This window comes from Gymnoscopelus microlampas, assembly GCF_963454915.1.
Source record: "Gymnoscopelus microlampas genome assembly, chromosome: 4".
Lineage (NCBI taxonomy): Eukaryota > Metazoa > Chordata > Actinopteri > Myctophiformes > Myctophidae > Gymnoscopelus > Gymnoscopelus microlampas.
The window spans coordinates 22,950,074-22,973,684 of NC_139941.1; the positions used below are offsets into that span (position 1 = coordinate 22,950,074).

Sequence of the window (23,611 nt, forward strand, 5' to 3'; positions counted from 1 at the left end):
GGCGAACGCAACTGGCTCATGTCCGGTGAGCAAGCACATGCGCACACGCGCGCACACACAGAGTCAGAGTTGTAATTGTCAATCGGGGTGTTTGTGTATGTACACTGAGAGTACAACGTGTACTCAAAGAGACAGGCGCCTCACTCACCTTACTGAAAAAGATCTCCTCGCTGTTTGCGGTCTCTGTATCCACTGTGTATATATGATCCCTGAGGAGGGAGAGAGAGAGAGAGAGGGGGGGGGGAGAGAGAGAGAGAGGGAGGGGGGGAGAGATAAGGGGATAATAAGTCAGATGGTTGGTCAGACAGTCAGTCAAAATCTCAACAAACAATAAAGCCTTTTTTTTTCTCCCTTCCGCCACCCGACCCCCCTACAGGCAGAAAACAACGTTGGAAAATGGGTCTCTGTATAAACTTTGTCCAAACTAGGGGAAAAATAACAATAAACAAAAGGAGGCCAGAGCTATTTGCTATGTCAGACAGAAACAGTCAACAAAGGTTTAGAGTGCCGCAGCGTAGTCCTCAGGACAAAAGAGCCTTTGTCCCAGAGAAAGGTCTTCTGGTGGTGGCGGTGGGGGAGATTAGGGAGCGGAATGGGGGGGCAGTTTTGAGACAGGAGGTGCCAAGTCACTCAGAGCTGTTCAGGTCAATTAAGCCCAATGTTCGAGTCACAGGAAATCTATACTAACACTCATTAAAGCTCAGACAAGAAGACTTATGTGTGTGCGGCGTGGAAATACACAGGGCTTCTGCTGTATTACACAGCCGCGCTTATATATAGGCCCCGCCGGGGGCATATGGAAGACATAAAAACCCCACACAAGGGTTAACTACCTTTCCGACAGCCAGACTGGCTGGCTGGCTGACTTGGACATGTAGCTACACCTACCTACCATGGAGAATTAAGGTGCAGACAAGGAGGGGTGGGCTCTGTGGGCTGGGTACAAAGTGCAGAGCGAATACAGAAAGGAGTGGAGCGTTAAAGAAATGGGGGGTCGCCTTGTTTAAGGCGGGGCGGGGCTGAGACAAAGGTGACCGTGCCAAACGATGTAACTGCTTTAATTTGTCGGAGATTAGCCGGCGAATGTGTTTTTAATCAAAGTGTGTAACAGTGGCATCGTCAGACTCATGGCTTAATTATGTTCCAGCTCCCCAACCTGCTCCCAGCCAGCGAGCCCGCCTTGCTCGCTCATTAACTAAATCTAATAAAGTCTTTGGAGGAACAGGCATCCAGAAATGAATCCACTTACATCTGCTTTCCTGGGGCCCCCCCCTGCCATCTCATCCAGGATGAAAACCCAGTCTACTTTACGTTATTGGCCATGACGCCCAAATTGAATAATTAATCTTTGAGAGTGGTTGGAATTAAGACAAAAGCGCCACCTTCTCTGCAGTAGTTGCAACATTAACAGTATCTCAGTGGTGGTGTCAAAGACTCGTCTAAGCAGTGTTAGCTCATCTACTTTCTTTGTTTTGCTTTGTGTTTTGCGTTTGCTTTCTTTGCCGCTCAGTTCCTCACCTTCCCTATTCTCTGCTCATCCACTCTGAGAAGGTGCTCTTGAGGTGCTACTTCTATAAATGGTCTCGATTGTACTTTAAGTGATCCAAAAACTCTTCTATCTGTCTCTTATCCCTACCAGCAGAGTTGTGGAATACACAGTATGTTCTGTGATAACAGTGAGCCTGGTTAGGAAAATGGCAACTGACAAATGCAGGCAATCAGATTACGTATATAAATAATAAAAAAGACAGTTTGTCATCATTTGTCAGATTAGTTGGAAACATTTGAAAGGAAAGGCAATTCTCAAGGCAAAAAAACATTGGGAGATCATGAATACACAATATTCTTGATTTAATTGTTGATAATGGTGGTGAATGATAATAACCTCATAAGTCTTCATTTAATGCCTCTAAATTGTATTAAATTGAATTGAATTGCTCAACAACAAAGTAGAACAAATGCCATAATGCTAATCAGATTGCTGTGATTCAGTTATTCAGGTGTGTTACAGGTTATCATTTTTATTCCGCTAATCGAAATTCTGCAATGTATCGCCCTAAGGATTTGGAAAGTAACTTTCTCAGCCTCCCATGCCTCTTGCTTCTCCGCAGCTGCAGTCATCCCACTGTTGACTGTGGCTCTGGAAGGGCCAATGCGGTCCACAGCCCCAAGGCTGTGGTTTCTAGAACTCTGCGCAGAGTTCCAGCAGAGATAAGAGAAAGCCAAGCAGTGATGTGTCCCTCAAACATCCTGAGAGAAGAGCTGGGGGAGCACAATAGAGTAGCTGTCAACACCAGCTCTCTAAACACATACTATGTGTATGTGCAAGGCCTGTCCACATGCACGCACGCGCACCCACACGCTGAACCTTTCCCTATATACTCTGCACCTGGGCTCTAAATTCACTTCCTCTTGTCCTCCAAACATATCTCCTCAGCATCCAGAGGCACTCCTCTGCTCGCGCACACACATACACACACACACACACACGCACATGCTTTTTACTCCTTGTCTTGATCTCTGAGAAGACACAATAGCTTAGGGGCCTTGCTTAACATTTTCTTATCTTTGGCACTCCTGTAAAATCTGGTGTCCTCGTGGCTGACCATGTCCTTTTTTTGGCTGTTTAATCCAATAAAGCATCGAAGCCGTCAAATAACATGTGACAGTCTTGGTAGTAATCAGAAATTCAACGGAAACAGCGGCATTGTGGGAAACGACACACTTGAATGCTATGGAAACCCATGAGGTTATGTAGAGCAGCCAGTGTCGATGTGAATCATTTGGAAGTGGGCACTGTGCTTCCAGAAATTCACAGGCAAAAAATGTGTGAGTAGGACGGAAGGTATGCAAATATCCTGTCACAGACACGGATATGGGGGCACTGTAAAGGATGACTGGAGAGGGAACAACGGACGGAGGCCGAGAGAGTCAGTCACACTGACAGAGTGACAGAGACAGAGAAAGCGCAACAGAATGACGAGAGAGGGTCTCCGTCGGACATGCAGCCATGCAGGCCCAACAGAACACAGGGTCTTTGTATAGAAGAATGTGGTTTTCATAACAGCCCATTTCTTCTTTGGGGGGTGACCGCAGGCCAGCCTGGTCCATCTGGTGGGCCTTTTGTCAGACCAATCTTGCACTCCGATGGCAGGGGAAAAAAAGAAGGGAACGTGATTAGTATGCACCCCGCACCTAGCATACCCCACCCCTTTCCGCCAAATAAATGACTACACATCCCTCCACCCACACGCCGCCCCCCTCCATCCCTTTCTCACATCACCGTCGCCCCTATATTACAGCCTCTTCATAAGTAGATCATGGGTGGTAGAGAGAGGCGAGGGGGGCGGGGGGGGGGGGGGGGGGGGGTTTAGAAGGGGAACAGCAGAGCCAGTGGACACCATTACGTTGTGACGGGAGACCTTGAGGTTCTCAATGGACTGAAGCCATCAAGAGCCCCCCCCCCACCCCCGGTGACGTGGTGGCATGAAATACAACAAGTCAGAGTTCACTCCCCTCAAGCTGCAGCAGGTTGTGCTTTTCGAAAGGGGGGGGGGGGGGGATTCTCACCATAGTATGCTACTCTCTTTAGATTTGCTTGTGTGTGTGTGTGTGTGTGTGTGTGTGTGTGTGTGTGTGTGTGTGTGTGTGTGTGTGTGTGTGTGTGTGTGTGTGTGTGTGTGTGTGTGTGTGTGTGTGTGTGTGTGTGTGTGTGTGTGTGTGTGTGTGTGTGTGTGTGTGTGTGTGTGTGTGTGTGTGTGTGTGTGTGTGTGTGTTCCTGTGGCATGTGTGGGTGTGTGTGTGTTCCTGTGGCATGTGTGGGTGTTTTTCTTTTGGTCTGCCCGTGTGTTCATGTGCGCATGTGCATCTACAGTAAAGTCAGAGGTGTGATATCACACCTGTCGGGACGATTTCTAATTCATGATGTTCCAACTTCCAACTCCATGCAGAATGACAAACTAACTTTGCACTTGAAATTCAATGAAAATCTCTCAGACTTTGAATAAAGAATTAACCACTTTCACCCTGGCGTCCCGGCTTTGGGTGAAAATATTCAATACATTTCAAAAACATGTCTTGCGATGTGACATTTCAAAAACAGCAGCTCTACAAGCTCACAATGTCTTGCGATGTGACACGTTGTGAGCTTGTTGATCGGGTATTTTTGAACATTATGAATAGGGCAAAAGCATTGCAGTATGTTTTTCTTCCGCCTTAGGAATGATTTGAGGAGTTTTGAGGGGATTTCATTTAAACTTTGATTTATCAATTTGTTGTTTTTTGTGTGCACGCCGCATGAGCGTGCACTGCTCCATTCAGTGTGTGAATGTGGTGCCGAGGAGGAGAACAGTGTAATCCCAGTCATTAAGTGGGTTTTAACAGGATTTGGTGCTGCCACAATAATTGAGACTCTAGTGGCCTCCACTGTGAGGCCCGCGGAGACCCGGCACTGACAACACATGGCCACAGTGGCACGACTGTTCCAGAGGATTCAACTGAGAAACATGTGTGTAATATATGTATGTGCGTGTGCGCGCGCACGTGTGTGTGTGTGTGTGTGTGTGTGTGTGTGTGTGTGTGTGTGTGTGTGTGTGTGTGTGTGTGTGTGTGTGTGTGTGTGTGTGTGTGTGTGTGTGTGTGATGGGGAGGGTCATTTGTGAGTGAATGTTAACTTGATCTACAAGCTTTCTCTTTTCCTTGCCTCGCCTTCTCACCCTGCCCCATTCTATCTCTCTCCCTCTCCCACTTTCGTCCTTGCGTCCCCCTCTCATCCTGCCCCATTCTCTCTCTTCCCTATCTCTCTCTCTTTCTTCCTTGCCTCCCCCTCTCATCCTGACCCATTCTCTCTCTCCTCTCTCTCCTCTCTCTCTCTCTTGCTGTGGTTCCCATGCTAGACTGCCTCATACAAGGGTGTAAACAGAGGGTGGTTGGTGTTACCATGGTGAGGGCTGGTCAACGGCAGGGAATGGCGACTATGCCCTGCATGTGGAGAGACCTGGGGTATGCACACTACACAGTGAAATCTGGAGTGATTGGACCCTTACGGGTCTAATGTTTGTACTCTCAGAGGTAAATGAACACCCCAGCTTTTACGTGCGTGCATTGCGCGTGCGTACACGCACACACACACACACACACACACACACACACACACACACACACACACACACACACACACACACACACACACACACACACACACACACACACACACACACACACACACACACACACACACACACACACACACACACACATTCTATTGTGCAATCCCAAGACCGACAGAGGCCTCCTTGATTTCTCCCAGTAGGAAACCTCTCAGAGCAAAGCTTAGGCAGGATAAATCCCTCCAAGCCACTTCCATGGCTGGTGGCTCAAATCGAACCCAGCAGTTGATCTTGTGATGGGTTTCCGTTTTGCGAGAAAAAAAAAACACATACGCACAGGTACACGTGCACAAACGGGAACAATAGGAGCCCACACACACGCACGACAAACTTGTGCCGTGTGCTAGTGGCGCAGGCATAATGTAGTACATGTAGCGTGCACATGGAGACAGAGCCATGCGCGTGCACACGCACACACATACAGAGAGATACAGAGAATAGGTCAGAATGATAAATATCCTATTACACAATGATGAATCTCCGGCAAATGCTGTACAGAGTGCACCTTGGCCATGAAATATGGACTGGCTGAATACCAATTGCCCAGCATCCATCTCTTAGTACATCATATACACTTTATTGCTTGAACCGAACGTGACTCTGCTGCTAAACACATAAAACACAGGACAGCAGGTGGACATAAAAAGTTAAGCTTCTACGTGAATATGATTTTTTCTATGTTCGTTACTCATGCTCTAACCTTTATCCGTTCTAGGGTATCACAAATGATTTATGGCAGGGTTTTTTTAAAGAAAAAAAGTCATTTTGTCATATGATGAAATTTGACGCATGTTTGTGTTTCATTCTCATTACCAGGACAGAACATTTATCTTTAGAAACAATCTATCTTCTTGCTATGCTTCACATGCCCAAGAACAGTGTACGTGTGTGATAATTCAAAGGCCATAGCTTGTTAACCACAAATATGCAAGGCATCTTCCCCTATCAACTACAGATTTTATGGAAATATAAGAGGAAATCAACACGTTACCCAGTGCTCTGTCCCTCTTGTTAAAATTGAATGAGTTGCTGCACAGTCTGCATGTGAAAAGGCAACATTCTAATATATCAGCAGGAGGTACTGTCCTGCGGATAATATGCTCAGATTGGAAGCCTGCTGAGGAATAAGATGCAGAATATTAACGGATTCAAGACAGACACGAGCTGAATACATAATCAACACTCAACATCTCAGCCTTCAGTGGAAAAGCTAATAATATTTCACACTGATTAGATGAGGCACAACTCCTCCTCTTATGTTAATTGTGTCTTTTCTTTTTTCATCCGTTTTCAGTATATTGACATTACGGCCCACCAAAAGTGAACATCTTGATTTTGACCAAATCAATGCATTTCATTCAACATTGTCTGAAATAGACTGAATTCTCAATCACTGCATCTGTTGCTGAGTTCCAGTGCTGCCAAAGATTAGACTATTTCCCCTCTCTGGATTAAGCCACTTTTGTCTATTTACAATTTCATCTGTGGCCATGTTTGTATGCATCCCGCTGCTAAAAGCTTGTGTGATTCTATTGCCAGCAACGAAAACACGAGCCAAAGGGATTTAATACATGGAGCAGCCATTCAAAAAACAACCCGAAACAGTGTTGGGCTTTGGACGGCATTCACAGCAGCCATCTGCAATCTGCCGCACACCAAGAACTGAGGCTCACTGGTTTTCACGATGGCACGATGGCAAGGCCCTGGGACGCTGGACGGATAAACAAACAAGCCATCTGACTGGGCGTGCTCATAGTGTTATACGCCTGTCTTGCTTTGACGTTGCCATTGCAGTGTGCTGACTTAACCATCGACTCACTTTCACATTGATTTCTGTTGGTAATGATTGTACGGGCCATTTGCCTTAAACGGTTCAATCATTCAGCTTTTACGTTTTTAAGTATCGATGTCTTGTTGTCGGCTGACGGATCTCATTGTACAGCACCTCACTGGTGTGTCTGTGTCGTGTTATCGATTTAGAACGTTCTTGTCTTGGTCGGGATAAACGGCAGGCCGCCCCGTTCGGTCTAATCCTGGACAGCCATTCCAGTTATTCCAGGGTCACATACCCACACCATGTGTCAGAATTCCCATCGTGCTTTAAGACAAGTATGCGAATGTGGGACCAAACGTGCAGAGTGATCTCTCAAATGCGCACACTTGAATAAGTGCACAAACACATGCACAAACGAGCAGGCATGAGACGGAATTACGGGCTAACAAACACACACACACACACACACACACAGAAATGCACCCATGCATTTCAACAGCTGGGTAACACATACCCTCACACACACACACACACACACACACACACACACACACACACACACATACGCCCCTCCAATAAACCCTCTGTGTCTCATTTCCCTTGCATTGCCTTCAGACCCCCCTTCAACGACCCTGGAGCAGGTTGGCAACAGGCAGACCAAAGACTCTGGCCCCCGACACCACACACACACACCCACACACACACACACACACACACACACACACACACACACACACACACACACACACACACACACACAGTCACACACAGACACGCTCAGACACACCTCTCCTTAATGACCACAGATGTGTTAAAAAGCCCTGCCACTTAAAGCAGCAGCCTCCCCCTGGCCACTTAATTTGACATGCTTGGCGGAAAACAAAGAAAGCCCCCCTATTGTGGCTTTCAACAGTACCCAATCAAGCCTGCTACTCAATTAGCCATAGGCGCCACAGAGAACAAGTAGATAAGGATCCATTTTATTAGGGACCTTTTTTCAGCGCCGCGTCAACGGCCAACACGGCTTATGAGATTTCTTTTTACAGTATATCCGGCTGCTTTGCCTTTAGTTCACTCTGCCCATGCAGGCAAAGTGAGGTGAGGCGTTTCTAAAATTGCGTTGGTGGCAAAAAGAGAAGCCAAAAAAAAAATATATATATATATATCTTTTCTCTTCTCTCCTCACCACATGTTGGGGATGTTATCTATGAGAGCTCAGGCATATAGGAGAGAAGGAAACAAGAAGACATGGTGGTGGACAGAAAAATACTGTCCAGTCTATTAACAGAGTATTAGGGGGAGAGACATGCACCTAATGGTGCTTTATCAGGCATTCAAAACATGTTGATTCATTATCTTTTTAATCTACGAGGCACATTACAGTAGGTACCTTCACCTTATTCTAACTCAGTTCCGCACAGTCATATGGAAGACTGGCTGAGCCACCAGACACCTGTTGTCTGGTCTTTTATACTGTCTTCTCTTTAATTAGGTATTTTCTGTTGCAGTCTTTCAGCCTCCAATGTCTAAACAAACTCCTCATGCCTCGAACAAGAGAGAGGGAGAGAATGATTCGATGTCATTTCAATTTAAGGTGAAGGTACTGTAATGGGTGCCATGCCATTATTCCGACGGCCCGTTGGTCCGACTGGCCCCATTATAACTAACCCTAACCTCACACTAACCTAATGGTCGGAATAATGGGATGTCTGAATTATGACTAGAATCTGGCTCCTGTCTTGTCTTTCCTCTCCCTCTGCCCTTGGTTTCTTGTCTCTACACTAAAAATACAATTTGAAAAAAACAACAACAACAAAACAAAAAGGCAGATCAGGTTTAAAAAAAGGAACATCTTGTTCATTGTCTCTGCATTTCCCAACTGAGTTTAAGAAACTCTATAAAGGATTGACTCCTAAAGTATATTTCCTTCAGCATATCTCACGGGTTACATGCGTTATTGAAGTAAACATGGCATCCCATGTTACCAATTCATTTTGCACCCTCAGACCGACATCAATATCAAAGAAATGCATTCATAACTGAAAGAGGGTGTTCATGTGCAACATCTGTGGATGAGGGTGGGGGGGGGGATTCAATCACACTGGCAGTCGCATACCTACTATGTCTAAATAAACCTAATCTACAACGCATGAGTTCTTGTAGTGTTTCATAAATGAAAGCCCAATGTGGTTGTATAAAACTGTATCTGCTCGGATATTGCATTGAGAAGATTGCCGACAGTGCAGCAAAGGTAACTGTAAAACAAGATTGTTGTTGTTTTTATTACCGAACAGCAGGATAAAAAATTCCTGAGTGACCTATCTGGAAGTTGGACGAGTAATAACAGAGAAAATATAAAAGGAACATGAGAGGAATAAGAGATTATACAGAGAGACTTTGAGGTGAGAACTCAGGGCGTATGGGTATTTTAAACCTCAAGCTGTCTCAGTGTCAGCAGCAGAAAAGCTTCTGTGAACGTCTCTCATGTCAACATCAATTTCCTTACAAAATAATTCTTCAACTTAACAATTCAAAGCTCATTGTCAAAGATATTTATGCTTTTCTTTAAAGTCCCTGTGCAAGCCTTTGCTGGATGGGGATTTTGGGGGTAACTAGAAACCTGACACCAGGTTTATAGCAGTATCCCATTCATCTGACAGCAGTGGAGAAACATACCTGGCTGCGATGTATAAGGTCCTGTTCATGATCTGAATGAGTTGGATGTCCAGTTTATGTCGCTGCGTGTTGTTTCTGCCAGGTTTATGGCCCACAAATGCCGGATACTGCTTCGTATCTGTAGGGATAATAATAACAGTAGTAAAGACATAAATATTAACGCAAGGAACCCTGATAGAGAAATTCAAGTTGTATAACAGTAGGAGCGGTTAGAGAGAGTGACACATGAATTTACTTTATTTCATTTACGTGTCTGACAACAGGCAAAAAAAGGAATTGATACTGGCGAGTCTTTTGTCAACTGAACCCTGGGGTTTTTGGGTCCATGTCATTCCACGTGCCTCAGCTGGATGAGAGAGGTCCCCCTAAGATTGCAGGTTGAAATCCCACTGTGACCGTAAATTGCACGCTGAGAAATGCACTGCGCTGTACCGTGCAATCGCTGTATTGTGAGTGGCTTTGGATGAAAGCGGCTGCTTTGAATAAACAGTCTGATAGAAAAAAAGCAGGTCTCTGCCGATGTTGGCTGGCTACTGTTTGAACTCTCCTTACTGGGAGCTACAGCGTTCTGGTTTGGCCCAGAGAGAGGGAGAGGGAGGGAGAGAGAGAGGGGTAGAGCGAGACAGAGAGACAGATAGATGTAGGGGGCGAGAGAGAGAGAGAGAAACAGAGAGAAGGACAATGTGAGTATACCTTTTTTAGCCTGCCACCATATTTACACTATCACACACAGCATTAGAAGCCCAACAGAAAAATAGCGGATTATCCTTTGATGTAGGGTGGGCTCCGTTTCAAATGCTGCTTTAAGTCCTTCATTTTTAGTGTGTGTGTTGAGGGCCTATCCCCAGGCACCAAATTACACTCTGTGCCATCAAAATGCATTCAGTAGAAGGGCTGGCTGGCTGGTGGTGGTGGTGCGTGGGTGGGTGAGGGGGGGGGGGGGGGGTTAGGCGAGAGAAAAAGAGAAAGGGAGAGGGGATTTGGGATGGTATAAAAGGTGGAAGACAAAGAGAGGAGTGAAAAGGGTGCACAGAGAGAGAGAGAGAGAGAGAGAGAGAGAGAGAGAGAGAGAGAGAGAGAGAGAGAGAGTGAGAGAGAGAGAGAGAGAGAGAGAGAGAGAGATGACTGGTAATGAGGGGACAGCGCAGAGGTAGGAAGAAGAAATAGAAAGGAAGGAAGGATGGATGGGAGGAAGGAAAGAAGGAAGGAAGGAAGGAAGGAAGGAAGGAAGTTAGGAAGGAAGGAAGGAAAGGAGGATGGATGGATGGAGAGAAAGAAGGAAGGGAAAATCAGTTTTTGTCGGTGACACCATCATGTGATGTATATACATTGGCTTTGTAGAGTGGCAGATGAGAATAGAGCAGAGTGCCAGACGGGAGGCAGCACAGATACAATGTGCAGCAGTATAGGCAAGTAAGAAAGAGAGAAGGACAGAATGAAAGAGAGAAAGGAAGCAAAAAAGAAAGAAAAATACATAAATAAATAAATATACTGTATATATATAAATAAATAAAGAGTGAAAGATGTGAAAATGTGAAAAACACAAACCAACAACACGTATTAACACACTATAACACATAGACAGAGCATCAGGTGAGCATCTGAGGCTGGAGGCTGTGTGTACTTACAGTTGCCATGTGAGATGCTGATAGGCTCGGAGTCTTCGGGGAAGCCCGCCCCGGCTATATGTAGTAGCGTGAAGCAGAGTAATAAGGCCTCCGACCTCATGGTCGCACCCACACTGCTACTGCTGCCGCTGCTACTGCTGCTGGTCCTTTAGTGTAGATGTACCTCAGCCTGCAGGAAGAACAAGAGAAACGAAAGGAGAGAGAGAGAGAGAGAGGAAGGGAGAGAATAGAAAAATGGTTTAGCCAAATACATCTAAATCCACCTGACTGCTACAGTACCTCAATTGTTTCCCAACTTTGCAGTTCACACATATATTGCAGATGTGGAGGAGGCGACAGGGGGAGGAAAAGGAAGTTAGCCAAACAAATCTCTGGTCCACCTGAATTAGCTGTTTGTGCATTTTGCACGGCCCATTGCAATCTGTCAGAGATATATTTGTTTATGTATTTTCGATGACTCAAGTGAGCTGCGTCGCAAGCAGGAGAGAATTAATTGGATTAGGTTGGTAATACGCATCATAGATCGATGTCAGGCAGAGAGAAGCAGGTCTACCCCACCCCTCCTCTCTCTCTCTCTCTCTCTCTCTCTCTCTCTCTCTCTCCCTCTCTGTGACAGGGTCTTAGTAAAGTGGGAGAGCTCTTGTTGAAATTAGCCCGCTGTAGATTCTCAGCAGTACCTGGAGCTGAAGAGGGATGGCATGAGGCAAGTACCTAATTTCCCACTTGTCAGTCACACACACAAGTGTAGCAATCATACAAGTCTTACTTTTTGTTTCGTTTCGCCAGCATTGGCCATGTTTCAACCCCGCCCCACCCCCCTAAAAACTGAATTGTTCTCAGAAGTGCAGGATGCGTACTTGGCTGTGCATTGTGTTTATGTGCAGTGTTGCCAGATTCTGTAAGAGAAACAAGCGACCAGGTCTAAGAAAACCAGCGCAAAAGAAGCGACTACGGGCTATATGAGCACTTTAACAGCTTTAATCAGCTATTTGAAAATAGCAGATCTACAGTACAAGCTCACAACGTGTCGCGATGCGACGCTTTGTGAGCTTGTAGATCGGCTATTTTCAAATAAAATTTTGCGGGGACATTATAATGAGCAGATCTGGCAAACCTGTTCATGTGCGTTCACTCGCTTTGATTTCACCTGCTCTGTGCTTTTGATTCATCAACATTCCACTCCTCTGCCATCTATAATTATGCTGCAAGTATAAAAGTCAGCCATGCTGATGTCAGGGTAGATTTACGACAGCGACACGCCACACTGTGCTGATCTGATGTCTTCATTCCACATGCCATGGCAACGGCTTTTGTGTGTATGTGTGCGTGTGAGTGTTTTTTTACTGCACTTTGTGGAAACAAATTACCCCTATAAATCACCCAAGACAATTATTGCCCCCATGATCTAATCAGGAATAAAGCATTTCATTTACATAGAGCAACTTTATTCGTTTTCTCTTTTGCCCTGCTAGCCGTGGGGGTGAAGTCGCTATATATAGGTAGACAGGGGTAGAGGATGCTTTCGGGAGTGAGAAATTGAATGAAAAGGTTGATTTCATTGGCTCCCGTCTGATAAAAAAAAGAAAAGAAGTTGTTTATCCCACGGTGCATTTTCATAAGCTGCTCACTTTATTGTGTGTCTAACGGGGAGCTGGGAGAGGAGGCTGAAAGGAGGATGAAGAACGAATAGAATGAGGGAAGAGATAGAGAATAAGTAAGCGAGCGAGAGTCGAGAGAGAGAGAGGGGGGGGGGGTGTGTCACTCTTTCTCCTATGTTATCTCTCCTTTTCTGTCTCGCTCACTCTTTCTCTTTTTCCCTCTCTCTTGCTGCATGCTCCTGTGAATCTCATTCAGTGGCGGAATGAAAACACTATTCATTGGGAGAATCACTTTAACGCTGAGGAGAATACAAATACAGCCTGGATACGACCTTGATCCCCCCCACCCCCTGGTTCCCTCATACCCCCCCCCCTCCCGCCCCTCTGCTCTTTGCCCTATTCACCCTCACACTATTTCATGAAAACACATCAATGTGGCTTTTTTTGTTCTCTTCTTTTTCCAATCCGAACGTGTGTCAACAGAGCCACGTGACGTGACACACAGAAGGCTCTCTCTCTCATATCACCGATTGTCACAATCCCTTATAGGAATTTGCCCAGGTTTGTCCGTCTGTCTGACAGTTTTTTTGGTTTGATTGGTTGGCTGTTTTCTTTGATTTATTTTTTCCTCATTTTAAAGTATAGCTCAGTTGGTGGGCGGACTGAAATAGATTTATTTCCTTCACACCGGAAGTCCTCTTAACAAATTGACTGATTGATGAGCAGGAAGTGGCGTGAGACAAGGAGGCATGCCCTGTGGTGGTGGCGGGGGGGGGGATGCTGAGTGACAAATGGAGGTTGCACAGAGGTAGCAAACAGGAAAGGAGCGACAGAAAAAAGAAAAGAAAAAAAAAACAGCCAGCGACTAACTCAATACTACAGGATGATGAATGGGAACGGTTCTGTAATTATATTTCGGGATACGACTGGGATCATTGTAATGTTTCAGATGTTAAATTGAGACTGTGGACTTCGATAGCAGTGTTCTCCATCTCAATGTTAATGCGGTGTTGTTTCAGGTTATAAAATAAATGTATCTGGAGAGAACTAATTTTACTCCAGGAACCCATTTTCCTGGGACACAGTAGAGTACAGAGTGGTGTCTGGGGGGAAAAAGCGACTTGTATCTTCCTTTTAAATGAATGGGATGCAATTTAAAAAAAGCATCCGCTAATCCAAAAGCATTAGACAATTTTACATTGCCTCCCATAATACACAAAATAAATTGGGCACAAAATGAGTAAACTAAGCCATCAAAGGTCCTTTCATTACCAGCTGCTGCAGATGAGTAGCGGGCGAGAAACAGTTTGTCATTGCAGAATTACACTCTTTGCTGCAGGAGCAAATTGCTTCTGTGTGTGTGTGTGTGTGTGTGTGTGTGTGTGTGTGTGTGTGTGTGTGTGTGTGTGTGTGTGTGTGTGTGTGTGTGTGTGTGTGTGTGTGTGTGTGTGTGTGTGTGTGTGTGTGTGTGTGTGTGTGTGCATGCGTGATTGTGTGATAGATTTCTGCGCAAAAACACATACACATAATGGACTAATGATTAAATGTTCAAAGTTTAAAAGTGAACTATCTACTGAACAAGCATGGACTGTGTATAAGCTCACCTTGACAAACAACCAAAGAGAAGACATAAAGGATGAAGCAGCAGTGGCCCTGTATCTCTGGCTATAGCTGTTAATAGGTAATAGCGTTTTGAGAACAATAGCCATTATTGCCTTACACCTCCTGCATTGTAAGTGATAAAATAGCTGCTACTGTGGGTGTGTGTGTGTGTGTGTGTGTGTGTGTGTGTGTGTGTGTGTGTGTGTGTGTGTGTGTGTGTGTGTGTGTGTGTGTGTGTGCGTGCGTGCGTGCGTGCGTGCGTGCGTGCGTGCGTGCGTGCGTGCGTGCGTGCGTGCGTGCGTGCGTGCGTGCGTGCGTGCGTGCGTGCGTGCAACAGAGAACAGAGTTAATCAAACCGGATGCTGGCGGGAGGCCACCAGCAGGTAATAAAAACACAAGGACCCCCCAGGACGATGCTACGACTAGCTAGTAGTAGGGCTGCACGATTCTTGCTCAAATGAGAATCACGATTTTCCTCCATAAGAATTGAGATCACGATTCTCACACGATTCTCTTGTAAATATATGAAAAAAAAAAATTTCAATGTAAAAAAAAAAAAAAAAATGTTTTTTTTTTTTTTTTTTTTTTTTAACATTGAAAAAAAAATCGCCATAATTCAAAATCGAGATTGCATAGGTGTCTGAATCGAGATCACGATCTTTTTTCGATTAATTGTGCAGCCCTAGCTAGTAGCTACTCACACATGCACACATATATTCGCACTGACTATACCTTGATTTGCACAAACACACAAGGAGACGTAGACAAAATACATTGACAAACAGCAACACTCGCACATATTGAAATGACTTATTCATACAGAGCAAATTAGCAAAGGACATAAATACTTGGGGAGCACACAGACACACACACACACACACACACACACACACACACACACACACACACACACACACACACACACACACACACACACACACACACCTACTTTCCCCAGGTTCAGGAGTCCCACTGCGACTTGGGACCCCAAACAGCATTAGCTTTAACAATAAACACATTAAAAGGCCTAATGATGTTATCGCTGCCATTACATCAACACGTGGGCTACGGGGGCACGGAGCAGAGACATATACAACAACGCCACACAACACACATTCATTACATCGACAAGGTCAGCCACGGGGGGTTCACATGGATCGGAGGGAAGTACACAGCTAACGTTTCATGCTAGGTGTGGATTTAGTTATCTACAGTATGCTGACCAAACAGAAATACAAATGCACACACGCACGGGCGCCACACATGGGCGCGTGCAAGCGCTTACGCACAGTTGCACACCCACAGACACACACACGCACGCGTGCATACATACACACACACAGCAGGTTAATGTTGAGAGTTCCTAGGGTGCGGTGAGTGTCATTAGACACCTACAGGCATTCCGTCTCCTGAAGCTCCTAGATCAGCTCTGCTCTATCCATCACTGTGCAATGAAGTGGGAGACTGCTATTTAATTACCTGTTGGGAGTAGGAAACCACTAATGTGTTAGTGAGCGCGTGTGCATGTGCGCGTGTGCGTGCACGTGCGCGTGCACATGCGTGTGCACGTGCGTGTGCACGTGCGTGCACGTGTGCGTGCGGAGGGGAGTAAGAAATACAGAGAAAGACAAGAAAGATGAGTTGTTAGAGCAACGAGAATTGTTTCTCTTTGTCTGAATTTACCTCACCAGTAATTTTGGCAAAGGGTACTTTGCCAAAATTAGTTCAAAATAGAGTTTGATGTTACGGAATGAAACCAATACAACTATTAAATTGAGAGAGAGAGAGAGAGAGAGAGAGAGAGACACAGAGAGACAGAGACAGAGAGAGAGAGAGACAGAGAGAGAGAGAGACAGAGAGACAGAGAGACAGAGAGACAGAGAGACAGAGAGACAGAGAGACAGAGAGACAGAGAAGAGAGAGATATTTTAAAGGTGGCTGGGTAATTTGGGCTGCTTGAATAGCTACAGTGTGGGAACAGACGAACAGGCGTAGACCTTACACATGGGTGTGAACCCACACGCATACGCACCATGATTCGGGTACAACGAACAATAAAACCTTTTACAACTCAACCACACAAATGCTAATGCTATCTTCCCCAAAACCAGACACTAAAGAGAGACTAAAACCATGTAACACCTGTTCAGAGGCATGCTGGGAATACGAGGGGAGGAGAGAGGCCAGGGGAAATGGGAGGGGAGGGGATGACAGAGAGCAGCCGAGGAGACAAAAGAAAAAGAAGAGGAGAGAGAGAGAGAAGTGGAGATGAGAGGGATGAGAGAGAAAAAGTGAGGTGAGAATAATTCAGCTCTCCACCATGTGGGGATATGAAATGGAACAGGTCCAAGGCAGCACCTTGGGCTTCCTTTACTGCCACGGACGCCCAGGCAGGTGATTATCCCTGTCAGCCCTGGCTCTGAGAATTCAGCTGCACACAGACCGGAGGAGCTGTCTGCCTACATCCAAGAGAACGCCATAACAGTAAGGGAAGGGAGAGACCGACCCGTCTGTCTTTTTGTCTTTTGTTGATACTGAGGAAGGCCAACAGGCCGAAACGTCAGTCAAATAAATGACTGCATATAAAGCCAGAGTGTGTGTGACTTCTTTTCCTCCTTTTTTAAGTTTGTTCCAGAAGGTCAGCGCCTCACCAAACCCTTGGTGTGTGTTACCGTTCCTGCTACATCCAGGAGAACGAGAACGTCATAACAGTAAAGGAAGGGAGAGTCCGACCCGTCTATCTCTCTGAGAATAAGAGCCAAACTGCCATCCAAAGTACACACACACACACACACACACACACACACACACACACACACACAGAACCATCAAGAAGTACATGGGTGCTTTCCTTAGATGGTGTTGTTGTTGTTGTTTTCAGTATGGAGTGTCTGTATGGAGGTAATCAATCATGGTTGGATTATTAAAAGACAAAGGGGTGGACATGAATGAGGCCCCCTGTCGCCATTGGGCCCTTTATTGAAACACAGGGGCCCACGACTACAACAACATCGAGGACTCTCCATTTACAGGGAGGTGACGGATTGATTGGATTGAAGAGAAGACTTGGGGCAGAGGGAGAGAGACACAGAGAGAAAGAGAGACAGAGAGGGAAGTAAAGATGAACAACTGAAACAGAACAAGACAAAGAGATGGAGACAAAGAGAGAGATGGAGAGAGAAAATAATAACAGCGCATAGAGGCGGTTAGTAGTAGCAACAACATAACAATTGCTGTCACCATCTAGAGATAAGCTGGTATCTTTATAACTCCACGTCTGTGTCTGTGATCTAAAAGCCATTAGTCCCGGACATGCGTCTGTGCTTCTTAATCACACACACACACACACACACACACACACACACACACACACACACACACACACACACACACACACACACACACACACACACACACACACACACACACACACACACACACACACACACACACACACACACACACACACACACACACACACACACACACAAAACCCTATTATCCTCAGCGGAGTAATGGTTATACTTATATACAGAGTGTATTGAGAGTGCTCTTTTAAGTAATGTATCACTGATCTACAAATACAATGTGACAGTAGCGTTAAGAGTTACTGGCCTTCAGGACAAACCCTGACAACTCTGCCATATCGGCCTGTCTGTGAACGAGATATCGCACATGCTAAATGCACTGGGTGTTATTAGGAGATGAAAGGGAGAGAAGGAGGGAGTAGAGGAAGGTGACAAATTAAAAAAAAAATGAAAGGAAAGAGGGGGATGAAGGGCAGTAGATAACAGCAAAGGAAAAGCTACAAAAACAGAGGAAACCAGGCAAGTCTCGTGATCCAAGTAAAGCTGACAACAAACATAAACCCTCCCAGTAGCAGAGATAATTACCTACAACTGCATGGGTTTTTAGAAGTCAAGAGGCGACTGGGCTTGCCAGGGAGGCCTGCTAGTGGACTCCCCACATCATTCTGGGACAAATGCAACAGTTCGAGTTCTAGGCTACGTACAAAATAGGTTTTATTTTGTTAGATTAGCTGACAAAAACAAACTCCCAGAACAGTTTAGTTCGCAAAATGTTGAGTCCAGAGGACCAAAAATAAAAAAACAGTAAAAGTCTTTACAAATGCTGTACAAATAACCATGTCCCTCTGCTGCATCACATCACAAGTATAAATGGAAAATGTCGGTAATGACACAATGTTTTTCTGTCTTTATTCTTTCTTTCTCTTTTCCACTCCTTTCTTCCTTCTCATTCTTCCTTTTTTGCTTTTTTCTATTTATTTTGTTCCCTCACACCATCTCCCCTGGTCTCTGTGTCTCCCACCTCTCCCTCTCTCTCTCTCTCTCTCTCAGGTTTCATCCCGCTCTCATTTCGTCATACTTACCAGCCCTTTATTCTTTCCTCTACCTGAACTTCTCAATTCAGATAATAATAACATTCATTATACGCGCGCGCGTGTGTGTGTGTGTGTCCTTCCTCCCGCCCATCACCTCTGCTCTCTTCATCCACCCCCCACCTCCTCTCGTCTCTTCTCTTCATCTCCCCAAGCACCAGCAGCGGTGAAAATAATGCGTATGGTATGTGGCACTGGCTTTATCTGGAAAAATCATTTATGAAGCCCATAAATGAAACCCCACTACTCCTGGGACACACATTCACCCACCCACACACATTGCACAAACAGGACTGGTGCTTAAGACGTTGACCCCAAAAACGAATGAGGTTACAGATTTAAATATCAGAACCTTTTCCAGGCCTGTCAATCACGACAGAAGCGGCGCAACTTAATCAATCTGGAAGCAGCTGATACTCGTCCATGTGGGTAGAGCAGAGCAAATCACTGCTGATAAGGACAGGCTTGGTGACACACACACTTCCCCCTCTCTCGCCTTTGATCTCAGTCTCTACTCCGTCCGTGTGATGATACACTGCCACACTGCATGACTTTATACACAACACTAGGTCAAACCGACACAGTTATGGGTTGGTTACATATTGTAAACCCTCACAATTGGATAAATACATGTTTAACTTTATTGTATCATCCTCATCATCCTCATTCATTTTCATTGAATATGTATTTGTCGCAGACTTGTATGACCCACCCGTCTGCTGTGATGAAGTAAATAAAGGAGGTGTTATATAAGCATAGCCTCGATAAAGTTATTTTGTAAATCTTTTATGTAGCCTATTTGTATGACTTGGTTTGTAAATAGTTTACATATTGACACGTTGCTACTTGTCTGCTGCTGCTGTTGTTGTTGTTGTTTACGAAGTCAAATTCCTTTATGAGAACACTTTAGGAATACACTTGGTGAAAGAAATAATTCACAATCACCTGTAAATTCTTGATAACACTTAATATTCACTGACTCATGTAGAGCAGCATAAAATCTACATTTCTTTATTCCCTCATTTTTTATTTGCATTGCGTTAATATTCAACTTAAATGTCACTGATTTAATTTAGATTAAGATGCAATTATGTTCTTACTTACACTTCTGACCTACTTTAAACTAATCACATATACAGCATTAAACATATATTAACAATGGCTGTCTTTGTTATACTTTTGCTAAGCCACATTTAGAAGAAAATACAATACTGTTACACTACTTTCATTGCATTTATTAACCTAGTTCCGCCATTCAATTATGTGTTACATTGAATGCTCCCAAATATTGAAATAATAGACATCAGAGAGTAATAAACATCAAATTCCATTTAAGAAAGATGCCTACATAAGCGCACAATTGATTGTTTGTAGTTAACATGTTTACGCGCTAACTTGCCATGTTTTCATCAGGCAAACGATGCAGGGGCTTTTCTTTACCTATATTGTATTGTCTGCATTGTACCAAGCACGAATATAATGTACATTTGACATTAATGATTTCACTGTACCATCGAGTGCAGCGTTGGCACAGTGTTAATACAAACTACACAGCAAACACAGCAAAGTGTTCATTACAAAATGGACACAGAAAACTGTAGACTACGTCAGCTGGAGAAAACCTGACTTTTGACCACTGGCTAATGTCATCCGTTTCACCGTTCAGAGCGCAGGCAGATAAAGCGGTGGTCAAGAGAGCAGAAGGAGAGGGGAATGACTTAACAGGCAGAAACCTGGAGAGTGTATCTCCTGAGATACAGCAGAGAAGAAGAAGTTGCAGCAGCAGTGAAAACAGCAGAATGTCAGTGAGTTAAATACCACATTAACTTGAAATTGAAAGAGAGATGCCGGCATGGCCGGGCCAGCCCTGTGGAGCGGCGACACGGTCACAGAGACTGTCTTGCGGCCTAATGCCCTTTTTCACTCTCTTTCTAGAGGCTGATTGCCCAAAGCCTTGGTTTGCCGAGCTACAGTATGCTTCTGCATTGACCAGTATAATGGGAACTAAATGGATAACGCATACCGCCTTGGAGACAGCTGAAAAAGTGAGAAGTCTGGGACAGCTTTTCAAAGCTTTCCTTCTCAGTGAACATGATAGCAAGCCACCAGAGAGGGGGAGAAAACATGAAAGAGAACTCAATTTCAGTGGGTCTCTTGTTAAGTGTTTCCGGATCCAAAATGTATGAGGTTTAAAATGAGATTTAATGTCATTAGTGAGATGAAAAAGGCTTATTCGCACGCGCGCACACGCACGCACGCACGCACGCACGCACGCACGCACGCACGCACGCACGCACACACACACACACACACACACACACACACACACACACACACACACACACACACACACACACACACACACACACACACACACACACACACAGGAAATACTGTAGGTTGATAGACACACAGTAAATCTTGTCTTTGGTGGCCAATGCAGAATGAGTTTGGGTATTGAGAGGAGTGCAGGAGTACGTGAGGGACAGTTAGCGTTTGATAAATGAGGACGAACAATCGAAAAACCAGTAGCTGTAATTCTGGGTAAGCACCACAGGGGATAGTTACGCACGCCTTTTCCTCAACAGGACTGCTGTAAATGAGAAAAGTCTCAAAGTCAATACGGAGTGGCAGCTCACTAAGTGGTTTCATTGGGGATAAAATACGCAGGGGGATTTGGTGGAATGAAATGAAAATGTTTATCCTTACCCTTGAGGGACGTTGATTAAGTGGACAGAAAGTTGGAGAAATGATTGGATGTATGCCATATGGACTGTGCAAAAACAGCATCTCCTACCTTTTTACATGGACTCTACAAACTAAGAAAAGTGGCAGAAAGACTTGCAGATAAAATGGCAGCTGTGCACGCATGTCAAGTCCTTCACGTCGCTCTGCAGTTCAACAAACTTTCCGAAACATGGTATGGTCCAATTATATATAATATGCCACTCTATGCACTGAAATATTGAGATTGCATTCACAGCTACCGTGTTAAACATTAAAACCAGACACAGGATACAAGGTGGTTGCCTTAAGGCGTTCAGAAAGAAGTGCGATAGTGTGCTGCTGCTGTTGTATGCATGTGGTGCAATGTTCACATCTTGTAACCTCATGCTTCCCTATAATAGGTGTGCTCCTGGATTCTACAAGGTGCGATATCGTCTTCTTTGTCTCTCAGTCTGTATCTTATGCCCTCTCATTTCTCTGTCTCGCTGCCTGTCAATCTAGTACGTTACTCTTCTTTTCTCTCTCTCCGTTTCTCTCCCCAAGGCTGTAACCGCCCCTCCTTTTAACTTCTGTCATTCAATGTGGTCAAGGAATGATGTATTTTTCTAAACCTCACTACTGCAGCAGTATTCTGACTGGTAAGGCATTATGACTTCATGCCTCTCAGAGAAGCAGCTATGAAAACTATCAAACAAGCACTGCACTATGCAGAAACAATCTACCACTGTTTACTATGCCTATTAATTGACTTCAACACATACAGTATAAGCACTCTGGGTCTTTTTAAGTGAAGCCAAAATCTACGACCATATGCACAGTAAAAGTGCAATCTTCTGGAACACGTCAGCAGACACACGGACCGTTTCTCCCCGTATGATGATACAGGAAATCAGTTCTGCCCCGCTAATGGCATGTTTCTTGTTCATAGCGTTTCATGTTCATTTGATTCATGTTCCATTATGCTAAGTGATCAAGTCCCTGTCTTCGCTGATAACGGGCCAGCAAGCCGTGCGCTCCAGAATAGGCCTGGCCTATCAGATCTGACTAAGCATGATGCTAATCTCTCTCAAAAGGTAATGGGATGGCTGCAGGTCAGCAAATTTGCAACCACCCCTAGCTGAAGTAACTGCCTCCCTCAGTGACACTGCCCTTCATGCTGCACCTCTCTCTCTCTCTCTCCCCCCCACATGCCCGCCCGCCTGCCCGCCCGCCCACCCATCCCCACACACACACACACACACACACACACACACACACACTCCATATTCTCGCTCTCCTCTCTCCCTGCCATCTACTCCAACTGGGCAACAAACAAATCATCAGAATAGGAGGAAAACACTGTCCTCCACTCTATTGTCCTCCAGTATGAAAGGAAACAAATCTTTCAAATAGAGGGAGGGACAGAAACACATGGCTAAACCTAATAGAGTTATGTTCTGTGCTAGCCTGTGATATTGATAACAGAACACCTTGTTTTCTGGGAACGCCATCATATCCAGTTGTGTTATGAATCATCTGAGATAAACCAGGACATTCAATCCAGGACATTCAATCGCTGACTGGAAGAAAAAAGAAAAAAAAACACTATAGCTCTGTTGTTACAGTATGTCCATATTGTCACTGTGCAAAATGAAGCTGTCTGTATATTCTTATCTCAACAGACCATATTGTGGGAGTGCTGTGGCTAGCATTCAGCTGTAAACTAATGGATGGGACGACAATACTCAAACACACAGATCACTGAGAAAGCCAGGAACTTGTATCACTTTCTGAAAAGAAAGTGTTATACAATGAATTACAACCTATTACAAACATAGTGTTATACAATGAATTACAACCTAATACAAACATATCCGTAGTCGCTAAAACATTGTCATCATTACAATGAAAAACTATGTGACAAAGCCGTACGAGTCGAGAAGTGCTGCGTAAGCGGTAATGAGAATAATGCTCGTGGATAACAAGTCAAAGATCCATAAAAGCCATGCTAGCGGCCCCTATAGGAAGTTCCGCTCCTTACACCTAATCGGACCAAAGTG

At 44.8% G+C, this 23,611-nt stretch overlaps 1 protein-coding gene across 2 annotated transcripts in view; it reads right to left on the bottom strand.

Moving 5' to 3' along the window:
• Positions 1 to 23,611, bottom strand: part of sema6a (sema domain, transmembrane domain (TM), and cytoplasmic domain, (semaphorin) 6A) — a 129,099-nt gene that overhangs the window by 61,644 nt on the left and 43,844 nt on the right. For both annotated transcript variants that reach the window (XM_084054064.1, XM_084054063.1), the window contains exons 2-4: positions 11,247 to 11,415; positions 9,619 to 9,736; positions 149 to 209 (exon numbers count right to left, since the gene is read on the bottom strand). In XM_084054064.1, the coding sequence (XP_083910190.1) occupies positions 149 to 209; positions 9,619 to 9,736; positions 11,247 to 11,346 (279 nt within the window). In that variant the 5' untranslated portion in view covers positions 11,347 to 11,415. The remainder of the gene's footprint in view (positions 1 to 148; positions 210 to 9,618; positions 9,737 to 11,246; positions 11,416 to 23,611) is intronic.